Source organism: Kickxella alabastrina, assembly GCF_025024165.1.
Source record: "Kickxella alabastrina strain RSA 675 chromosome Unknown BX661scaffold_1, whole genome shotgun sequence".
Lineage (NCBI taxonomy): Eukaryota > Fungi > Kickxellomycota > Kickxellomycetes > Kickxellales > Kickxellaceae > Kickxella > Kickxella alabastrina.
The window spans coordinates 1724540-1736057 of NW_026251472.1; the positions used below are offsets into that span (position 1 = coordinate 1724540).

Consider the following 11518-nt stretch of genomic DNA (forward strand, 5'->3'; position numbering starts at 1 on the left):
GAACGAAAAAGCCACAGAGCCATTTCACAAGATGGCCAAATTCAAACCATTTGGCACGCACCAGATCAACCAACCGTCGTCAGAAAAACCAAACATTGCTCGTTCGGCTGTATTTTCTTACCATCCGCCCTGGGACTTGAATAACAAATTGGCCCAGGTGGAATAGCGTCGGCAAAAACATTTAATGTCAGTTTGTTTTGTTGTGCTTGATCTACAACCACCATGTTCTGAAGATACGGGCCTTGCCATTGTGAGCACATGTATTGAGCAATGGGAGAGAAAGTCTTTTTATTATATTTTCAACGTTCTTTTACTTATCCATCAAAATGAATTGTTTTGTGTTTGCAGACACCTGACCAGAAAAAGTAAAATAGTTAATGATACGCTTTCGTGGATATCAAGAGTGCATTGCATATTAATTCTCACTTGCATATATAATATGCTCAGCGGCTATATTCAGAATAGTACTATGCATTTCCACTTTTGGGGGGAAGATTATATATTTGTAAAAAATAATTGAATTTGAATTTAAAGACAAAATAAACAATTAACTAAAAAGATACCGAATGTCTTTGCTCTCTCGGCTGGAGCAAGCAATGCGTTCATACAATCCTTTATTTCAGTGGTCCCGAGTCTCTGGCTGCTGTTTCGGACAGGACCAGCCTGGCCTGAAGCTGCAGAGGATGTGAAAGACCAGCGCTCCGTTGTGCGTGAAGAACTTGAGACCTGTGGCGCACTGCCCGTCCGGGAATATGACTTGATGGTGGGAATTGCCACTGTAGCTGCAGGCTGGCTCTTGAGAGGTGTGCTTGGGGTAATTGGGCATACAGAAAGCGCTTTTGAAAATATGGATGATGCTGTATGGCGGCAGCGGCGACGGCTGGCAGGTTCTTGCTCGGGCTTCGCGTTGGCTATTTTACTGTGCCGCCGCTTGGTACCGGGCTTGCTAACCATGGCAGGACTGCCCGAGTTTTTAGTGCTGATATTTTCTGCAATAATGCTGTTGGTCGCGGTGGGCACAGCACGGTGCGTGCGAGAGGAGGAGTGTTTGAGTACAGAAGTGGGAAACAGCCCGGCTATGGTGGGAATATACAGCTTGGCTCTGTATTTTTCCGAGCAGATAGCAGATGCTTGCTTGGTTTTTTATATACACAGGCGGAACCGAAGCCTTGTATGACACGCGAGAAACTGCAGAGCTGGCGGGCCTGCTGCAAATAAAAAGACTTACGGTAGAAGGTATTGTGTAGTTTAAAAGCAAATACGAGATAAAAAGAATATACAATAAAAAAGAAGAGCAAAAGGGTGAGAGAGCAAAAGAGCAAAAGAGCAAAAGGGCTAAAATGTGAATTAGGCGCACGTGCGTTTGTGTGCAAGTGTGTTAGAAGGGGCGTGTTAAACGTTTATGTTGTTTTGTTAGTTAAAATGTTGGGCGTTGTATTGTGTGTGTACGTGTGAGTTGAGTAAGTTGGGTAAGTATAACTATTTTATTGACTATTAAACATGAAGGGAAAATTGAGGAAGAAAAGTTGAAAAGCGTAGAATTTCCTGTATCTGTCTGGCAGCGATTAAGTGAAGAACCTCATTACAATTTGTTTTTTGCCAACAACGCCCAATATGCGGAATTTGGTGTTGGCAGCACAGGTCCCTCCTTAACATTTTCATTTTTTTGTTACCAGGTATGTACACGGTAATTAACCCGACAGTAAGGCCAATATGCGTCGCTTTTAATCACGGGGCTATTTTTTTTTGCTTTTTTGCTGCTTGACAAAATTGTTTAATTATTGTCCACAATAGCAATGTGATCATAATAATCCGAGTATGGTCCGACGCACCGCCATTGCCTGACAAATATACGTTGTCAATATTTTTATTAGAAAGCCCAAAGTGTGCTTTTGCTACACGCGTAGGCCCAATGCTGGTCATATATTCATTTGCAATGTAAGTTGCCCACTTGGTAAAAAAACAACACTAACAACCTATCATGCAGAAATATCATAGCTAGGCAAGCGGTGCCGTATAAAATATATTTGCGGTCCATGCAGCATGAATCGTGTAAAAAAAAGTGTAGAGTACGGTGATTGGGTTGCTTCGCATCGCGCATGGAGTTATCGTAAACTGGTGGTTGAAATAAGATTATTCGGATGTGTTACAAATCGCTTTTATATCTTAATCAAAGCCTAATGTATATGTAATTTTTTTTGCCAAACCATAGATGTGAGAAAATGCTATAAATAAAGGAATGTGGATAAGTGTACAACCAGGGGTTTTTCTTTCAAAGAAATACTTTTAATTTTAATTCAAAATTCAATATTTTCAACAATTTTTTATTTCCTTATTTTCTTTATCATGAGCTTTGGTGCTATGCGTTTTGGATACACTAGACCTTGTACCGACAGCAGCAAGTCAAGATGAAAGTTCAACAAGCTTGGGAAGCGGAACTACAAACACGCCCAAGGACACCAGCATGGATATGGATCTGCTCAAGGCAGATATTCCCTCCTTTACCCTCGGCGAGAACAGAAAAGTCACTATGTCAGCTATTCAATGGCTGAGCCAACTGGTTTTTTTCGCATTGTCTTTGCTTACTGTATCAAACAATCAGAAGGTATTTGTGATACAAGAAAATGTGGCTTGTCTCCAGTGATTGATTGATGAATCAATCGCCAGTTAATTCCTGACTCAGACATGCGGGAATATTGCATGAGCAATATAAATAGTAGAGTAATACAAATGATTGATGCTTTTACTCTTTAGCTTTCTTTTAGTTCATCTTAATAAATATTTTTTATTGTAACAGTATTAATAATGAAATTGAAGCTGAACGGTCGGGTTAAGTAGATATTCAGTTATGGGCACTTCACTTTGCCATCGGCGGTAGCCAGGGCGCTGATAACACTTTTTTGGCCGAAGACTACAGCCGCTAGGTGATAGACAAAGTAAAACTGGGCGAGGCATTCAAGAGATGCATATGCAATGATATTGTTAGTCGTTTGCGGATTACCCTGGAAGTGATTAGATACGACTCGAGCAAACAATACGAGATGCATAAACAGTTGAGTGTGGTGTTTCCAACTCAGTGGGACCAATACTAGTGTTTTCATTCAATAGCGGAATATCCGACGCTTCTGGGTGTCATCCAGGAGCAGCGTGTTGAGGAACTCAAGAAGAAAGCTCGGGCATACAACAGTACTAATTATTTACCTCCCCAGGATAGTGGTGCACCAGGCAATGGGCTGTTGATTGCATGCTCCTCGGATGAAAACGACCAAACAACTTTCAAGGCCAGTTTTGGAAGGAGCACAACCTGCCCTAATATAATGAGTAATTTTGCTGGTTATAATAAATATTAATCTGAATGAGACTACGAGAAGAGCTAAAGAACTCATTATCCGGAATTCGCTATACGCGTGAAATATCAAACATATTTCACGCGTCTGCGCTGCCACGTGACTCAGCCCCCATTTCTGATGTCACACCTAAGGATATATTTGATATGTGATAATTTTATATTCCGACTAAACAAAGCCTAACAGCAATGTACATGAATAATGTTAAACATTGGACTCGGCTAGAGTATGGCTTTATTGGTGAGGACGCAATGCAAACTGTGGCTGACTCAGAAGTCGCAATATTGTTGATGACTGCAGATGTGGTTAGCGGGCTGGGTCTTAAAATATTGGAGGAGTGGTGGCAGGTACTCAAGTATTTGTGGGAACAACAGTTATTCCACGCACTAGGAACAGTCCCAGTGCAGGTCGAGATTGCCGATGGATCCAATAAATGGTCGAAGTTAGAAGTAATCGACAAACAAAAAAACGACTGGGAATTGATAATGGGCGGCAAATTGCTGTATAAACTTGAAGTTACGTTAATGATGCCAACTATGCGTAAATAACTTAGACAGAAGAAAGACGACGATTCGACGACACGTTCTATTGAGCAATCATTTACAACTCAATCGGGGTTGTCTCAGAAAATGGTGTTGACCGCAACAATCACAGTATCGACGATGAATGCGTCGACAGCACTGACAAACAAGCTAGCACCGATACTTTAATTCAACCGATTACCAACGAGGACTACGAGTGCGCGAATGTCCCAAGCTCAATTGCTGACATTTGCGTCGATGACACTCCTGCAGAGTTGATGACAGATGCGCAGGTGTACAAGCTTTAAAATCCAAATAATGGCAATGCCTCTGGCTCTGTGACCACTCCAAACAACGCCACTGTGCGCTCTCGTAAAATACGCGTAAAGATTGGCCTGCCATCAGATTATTTTTTGTACCTGCGAGACAATGACTTTAAACTCTATGACGCAATGTATCCGTCGGTAACTTGGGAAAAACGTTCCTGGCCACATTTTCCACTAACTGGATAGCGCCAAGCATGTTCCCTCGTTTCTTGATAACTTGATATCAGAAAAGTCTGCAATGCGTGAGTATCTGAGCGGATGTCCGCCTCGAGCAGCCATTAGACCAATCAAGCCGCCAATGTGACTAGGCGCAAAACACGTACACACAATCCAACATACAATGAGTGACAAAGCATGGGAGGAGCACGAGAAATTTGTGGCAACTCGTCTTGAGTATGGTATTGATGAGGCAACAAGCGCTCACTGCCAGATGCCCATCTTTACGCGCCCAAACCCCAAAACTGATGCACGACCTTGGGTACGAGCAAATACTTGACTACGTACGCCGTCACATATAATGCAAGAACATGCCTGCCATGGTACAAAACATGGTATGATGGTGCAAGAACTGTCAGCCCAACGCCATTTAGCATCACATATACATGCGGATGATCATGTCCAATCTAGCTATACCACATCTCCACCTGTACATCAACCTGACACAAATGGGAAATACAGACGACTGGGCTGTAAATGCGCTCATGGCACAGGACGGGATCAGCGGCTACATTAAAATGTAGCCAGTCAAATAAATGGCGGCACGCACAATCATAAGCATGATACAGGACAATTGATGCAGCGTTTATGTTATGGCGCTGTGCATGACATCAGATAACGGGACCCAGTTTAATTTAGAGCAATACAAGTAGTTTGTCGACGACAATGCCATCTTGAGCATGCTCACGATTAGGTATCACCCGCAGTTAGATTTGGCTGAGATTGCCATCGAATTGTTCAAGAACGCTCTACGTCGTCTGCGCGCAGACAGCCTGGGCAATAAAGGCTGGATAACATTTATCCCGGAGATCGTGGCTGCACACACTGTGAAATTCTTACCAAATATTGGCATGACTCCGCTCAAACGGCTCTATAGATACGAAGCGACTTAAGTGCGTGACAATCATGGAATAACCAAGGCTAACTACCTGGCACTGAGCGTTGAGGAATTAGAGGAGAGAATTCACGAACAAGCCGACAAGATTCATTTGCGGATCAGACGTCAAGTAATCATAAAGGTGAATCAAAGTCGTAACCCAATTTTGTTTGAGCCAGGCGAGTTGGTAAGCCTAAAATGTGTGGGAAATGTTGCCAATGTAGTTGATCATCGTTATCATAGAGAGGAGTCATCTGAAGACATGGGTTGCAACGGCACAGTTTATTATCTGCAGATGATAAACGGACCGCCATTGTCTAGGTACATTTGGGGCTATATGCTAATGCCTTTCTATGCATCTGAAGACCAACAAGGCCAAATAAGCAATATGTCGCCAAGGGATGAATATTGCAATGAAGATAACGACCATGGAGAAAACACCAGCAATATTGGCGCCGAAAACTTTAGCGCATTCAAAGGTTTTGACAACTTGCAATATCATGACGTTTAACAATAGTGCCAGAGACAGCCACACTTACGGGACACCTGTGCTGTTTATCGCCAAAGATCATACTGTTGAACCAAACGCGCATGAATTTGTCCTTGCCAACATTGGTTATCTCTATTATATTGATGAGACAGCATAACTTTTTGATTACACGCCACCAGTTGAACAAAACTGTTTGACCATGGACACGTTGATATCGACAATCTTGCCAGTCTCGCCCCTGTCTCTGCCTGCATATTTGGTGCATGTGCCAAGCCAATTTGGTTTGCCCAGCATTTACCACCCAGTGCATGTGTTGCAATAACTTATTCAGCGACAACCCACGGATACACCAGCAGTGGAATTCGAAACAGACTATTCAAACAAAACATCTCGCAGTAATTATCATTGTTGTCTGATTTGCCGCCACTACCGATTGAGGCAACAACAAGACTCATTTATTCTGCACCATCTTCGACAGCTTCACAATCTATATTGTCTCTATCACTTTTATCGTCACATGTGCTATCATCACTGTCACCATCATCAATGTTAACGCTATACAAGCACATTTTTAATGCTGAGAACAGCCATATTTGAATGGAAGGCGTTGAAGAACCAGTGCAAGTGATAAAAAGCCGAGCGCATAAACAACTCTGAGGATATGGCTATGGATTATGAGTTGATTCGCGGTACCCTATTGGTATCAGTTGTTCCTCTAATCAACAGAATGTCATTCGGATATTCGCCGATATAATTCTATATGCCGCTGATCGAACATACCGTGTCATAGATAATCGAATCGCCAGAAGAGTGAGAGCCACTTCCATTTGTGTCAAGATCAGTGACAATGATATTTGGGGCCGAATCGTCATTAATTGAGAAAGCATCGTTTGAATCACAACACACAATTAAAGTGTGGCATTCTCGCCTTATCAAAAAGCGAATTTATAACATCGATACGGATTCAACCGATACATCTTCAGATCCATGAACGCCGATGCCCAGCAATGAGGGGATAAGCAACACAATATCAAGCGCAATGTCGGCCAGCACTGATACGCGGCTGTGAGATACAAAACGAGTTGCACAAAATCGCAGTGATAATCAAGCAAACAAAAGCGAAATACACTCGGATAATCCACCAGTAGTCACAATATTGGTTCGACGCGATGACAATGCTTTGGATATCAATACTTGATTCGGACCATTAGACCTGTGGTTTGATAACACATTGGCAGACGAGTTGTTGCAAATGGTGTTGGTGTCTAAGGTAAAGTTGTATTCATGCGACAGTGTTTTTCCAAACCACAGCTGGGAAGAAATACTTTCATTTGAATTATAGTTATATTCAGCTTTTTTCAACAGATGCGTTAATAAATTTGGTAGGTTGGAGAATAATTAAATGATTAAAAATCCCGCTTATGTTGAATATCAACAGGCAAACAACATCATTTACCGGCCCAAAATTGATGAATGGGATGACATTAAATTGGATGGGATATGGAAGTGGCTTAGCGTAAAACAAAATAGTTGTTGCTGTCTGATGCTCGTGGCCAACTGCGAAAATAAATAAATATTTGATGGAGCTGCTACGCTTTTCAACTTTTCTTCCTCAATTTTCCCTTCATGTTTAATAGTCAATAAAATAGTTATACTTACCCAACTTACTCAACTCACACGTACACACACAATACAACGCCCAACATTTTAACTAACAAAACAACATAAACGTTTAACACGCCCCTTCTAACACACTTGCACACAAACGCACGTGCGCCTAATTCACATTTTAGCCCTTTTGCTCTTTTGCTCTTTTGCTCTCTCACCCTTTTGCTCTTCTTTTTTATTGTATATTCTTTTTATCTCGTATTTGCTTTTAAACTACACAATACCTTCTACCGTAAGTCTTTTTATTTGCAGCAGGCCCGCCAGCTCTGCAGTTTCTCGCGTGTCATACAAGGCTTCGGTTCCGCCTGTGTATATAAAAAACCAAGCAAGCATCTGCTATCTGCTCGGAAAAATACAGAGCCAAGCTGTATATTCCCACCATAGCCGGGCTGTTTCCCACTTCTGTACTCAAACACTCCTCCTCTCGCACGCACCGTGCTGTGCCCACCGCGACCAACAGCATTATTGCAGAAAATATCAGCACTAAAAACTCGGGCAGTCCTGCCATGGTTAGCAAGCCCGGTACCAAGCGGCGGCACAGTAAAATAGCCAACGCGAAGCCCGAGCAAGAACCTGCCAGCCGTCGCCGCTGCCGCCATACAGCATCATCCATATTTTCAAAAGCGCTTTCTGTATGCCCAATTACCCCAAGCACACCTCTCAAGAGCCAGCCTGCAGCTACAGTGGCAATTCCCACCATCAAGTCATATTCCCGGACGGGCAGTGCGCCACAGGTCTCAAGTTCTTCACGCACAACGGAGCGCTGGTCTTTCACATCCTCTGCAGCTTCAGGCCAGGCTGGTCCTGTCCGAAACAGCAGCCAGAGACTCGGGACCACTGAAATAAAGGATTGTATGAACGCATTGCTTGCTCCAGCCGAGAGAGCAAAGACATTCGGTATCTTTTTAGTTAATTGTTTATTTTGTCTTTAAATTCAAATTCAATTATTTTTTACAAATATATAATCTTCCCCCCAAAAGTGGAAATGCATAGTACTATTCTGAATATAGCCGCTGAGCATATTATATATGCAAGTGAGAATTAATATGCAATGCACTCTTGATATCCACGAAAGCGTATCATTAACTATTTTACTTTTTCTGGTCAGGTGTCTGCAAACACAAAACAATTCATTTTGATGGATAAGTAAAAGAACGTTGAAAATATAATAAAAAGACTTTCTCTCCCATTGCTCAATACATGTGCTCACAATGGCAAGGCCCGTATCTTCAGAACATGGTGGTTGTAGATCAAGCACAACAAAACAAACTGACATTAAATGTTTTTGCCGACGCTATTCCACCTGGGCCAATTTGTTATTCAAGTCCCAGGGCGGATGGTAAGAAAATACAGCCGAACGAGCAATGTTTGGTTTTTCTGACGACGGTTGGTTGATCTGGTGCGTGCCAAATGGTTTGAATTTGGCCATCTTGTGAAATGGCTCTGTGGCTTTTTCGTTCCATGTCTTTTTAATACACAAAAGTCGTCCCCTGTGCAAACCGAAAAATACTGGCCTGTAGCAACTGCCTCCAACTTTGCACCTTGCGCTTTTTCTTGGTTTCATGTGGCAAAAAGGGACCTAATGCAATACGCATCCGTGTTTTCCCGTCGTTCTATTTTTAATCACGCACTCTCTTTTTTACCCTCTTACTCGTTTTTTCTCACTCGGTGCAAGCATTGTCAATGGCAAACAAAAAATAAGATTTCAATTCGACCTCCCCTTGGTTTTACAGGATGTCGTCAACAATTGTTCAACTAAATACGGATATCGATGCCCTTCCGCGCTCCATCCGTGATAATTGTGGTGACGGAAACGGCCACAATTTTCTCGATGTTTCGGATGAAATATTATTTTTTATCCATTGTCTGTTTTGGTTTTTTATGTGCATGGATCCTGATGCGCAGATGAACCTTTTGCTACCATGATTGCTGTAGAACCACAGTGAAAAGGAAAGAAAACGCAACAATGGCTCAGGGCAATCCCGGCCTTTACCTTGGGAAGAAAAATAGCAAAGTTCTTTATTAGCCGACACGTAAAAATAGGACTCTATTCTCCACGCCTTACTCGCACCGTTACCGCTGCCAAAACAAAGAAAAACATGCTGCTGCTACTTTGTTCTTTTCCTGCATAGCCTAAACGTGAGCCTGACAAAAAAATTATTTTTACAGATAGCCACGATTATTTTGGCTGCAAAACCTATTCAGACTGATATTGAGCACATGTGGTCTTGCCCTCCAGCGACTGTGGTTTGAAAAATATCGCAAAAGTGACTGCAGATCAATATGTGCATATATTGAAATATTGTGGTGGATGTTAAATCCTGACAATTTCAAAGCCTTGATTTTCGGATATTGCCGATCCTCACACGTTAACTCGTGGGGGGAAAGACTTGCCTTCACGAAAAAAGGGAAACAAACGCAACGAAAAAGCCCTCTTGAAGCTTCCACCCTGCTCCAGCCGAAACCAAATGGATGACCCGATAACACATGGTCCGTTTTTTGTGAAGAGCAATAGAGAACGCATATACTTTTGCACAGCTCAGCCAGCGTAAAACAAAAGGCGAGCGGAGATTTAAATAACGCCTATTTCCCGCCCGCCCCTTCCAGCGTCGTTATTCTTTTCCCCCTCCAACACCACTAGTTAACTTTTCCTCAACACCAACACCACCAACACCACCTTAGTACTTTGCCTTTTTTATTCTTCTAATCCTTATTCTTATCATTCCTCTTATTATTCTTTTATTATTCATCTTGCTAACCATGCATTTCCGTATGAAGACCATCGCGCGCAAGGTGTGCTTAGCCCTGCGGCAGGCCGCTACTACTCCTGCCACAGCAACACCTGTCGCGTCGACTACCTCAACCGCTGCATTGACCATCGCATCAACCACCACATCGACTGTGTCACGCACAACCAACGTGCTTCGCCGGGCCTGCCGCGCCGCGTTTAAGTCCAAGTTCAAGGCCGACAACGACAATAACAACAACAAATCCTCTCGTACAATCTACGAGCTCCAATGCGCCCTTGCGGAAGAGCGCGCCGCCCGCTATGTGGCTGAGGCCACCCTGGATGAGGCTGAGGGCGCACTTTCCGAGCTGAGAATGGAATATGCGAGCCAATACGCGGCCTGCTTTGTGGCCGAAAGCAACCGCGCAGAGACGGATGCTGTAAACTCAGCTCTCCGCGCTGATGTCGATGCGCTTCACGCGCAGCTAGATGCTTTTCGCCGCGAGACCGCTGGCATCTGCCGCGATACCTGGGCAAGACTCGAGGAGCTGGAGGCTTTCCGCGCCCAGGAGGAGGCCGGCCGAGTTGCAACTGAGTCTGCCTGCGCCAGCATGGGCGTCGCGGTGGCAAATCTGGAGGCTGCTCTGAGCGCCGCCGATGCCGCGCATACCGAGTCAATGACCGCTTTTGCTGAGGCTGAGCGCGAGGCCAAGCGCGAGGCCGAGGCTGCTCGCAGCGAGACACTTGAGCTCCACGCAAAGCTTGCAGATACAAGCCGCGCTGCCAGCCAGCTTGCAGCCAAGAGCGCACTTGACCAGCAGCACCAGCTGGCCGACGCCAACAGGCAGTTGGACGCTGCCAAGCAGACAAACGAGCTGCTTCAAGATCAGGTGCAGGAGCTGCAGCGCGGCGCCAAGAAGCACGTTCTGGATCTCGATGAAATCCACAGCGAGCTTCTGTGCCTGAGGAAGGCAGTGGCAAACTACCGCGTGGCCGCGGCTGGTGGCCACCAGATGTGCATCTACTGCACTGCTACGCTCGGCGCTGCCACTGCGAGCGAGCTGGCCAGGCGCTGAATCGACGCAGCCGCGCACTTTTATTTCTTTTTCTCTTCTTTCTCTTCTTTTTCTTCTTTTTCCCATTTTCTCATTTTTCTCTTTCGTTTCTAAAAATTCAAATGAAACTTGAATAATTCGAAACTAACCATGCGCTGCTGAAAAATAAATCAAATACCACATTGCAGAAATAAAACTAGAGCTTAGAATTGTTAAATATTGACATTGCTCATTCTATTTGCGCTATTGGAAACCATTTGCAGTGTTTACTATATAAAAAGGGAGGGGGG

General features: G+C 43.9%; 4 protein-coding genes across 4 annotated transcripts; 2 read left to right on the forward strand and 2 right to left on the reverse strand.

Moving 5' to 3' along the window:
• The first annotated feature begins 545 nt into the window (after positions 1-545).
• Positions 546-1517, forward strand: BX661DRAFT_176047 (uncharacterized protein). Its single transcript, XM_051534244.1, has one exon. It carries the CDS (start codon positions 761-763, stop codon positions 1175-1177), a length of 417 nt encoding a protein of 138 aa, XP_051395465.1. The 5' UTR covers positions 546-760; the 3' UTR covers positions 1178-1517.
• A 1247-nt stretch (positions 1518-2764) lies between these two features.
• BX661DRAFT_176048 (uncharacterized protein) lies at positions 2765-3356 on the reverse strand. The gene has a single exon (XM_051534245.1). It carries the CDS (start codon positions 3099-3101, stop codon positions 2847-2849), a length of 255 nt encoding a protein of 84 aa, XP_051395466.1. The 5' UTR covers positions 3102-3356; the 3' UTR covers positions 2765-2846.
• Positions 3357-7388: 4032 nt separating this feature from the next.
• On the reverse strand, positions 7389-8360 carry BX661DRAFT_176050 (uncharacterized protein). The gene has a single exon (XM_051534246.1). It carries the CDS (start codon positions 8143-8145, stop codon positions 7729-7731), a length of 417 nt encoding a protein of 138 aa, XP_051395467.1. The 5' UTR covers positions 8146-8360; the 3' UTR covers positions 7389-7728.
• Positions 8361-10066: 1706 nt separating this feature from the next.
• BX661DRAFT_176053 (uncharacterized protein) lies at positions 10067-11365 on the forward strand. The gene has a single exon (XM_051534247.1). The coding sequence runs from the start codon at positions 10206-10208 to the stop codon at positions 11247-11249; it is 1044 nt and encodes a 347-aa protein (XP_051395468.1). The 5' UTR covers positions 10067-10205; the 3' UTR covers positions 11250-11365.
• Positions 11366-11518: the final 153 nt, after the last annotated feature.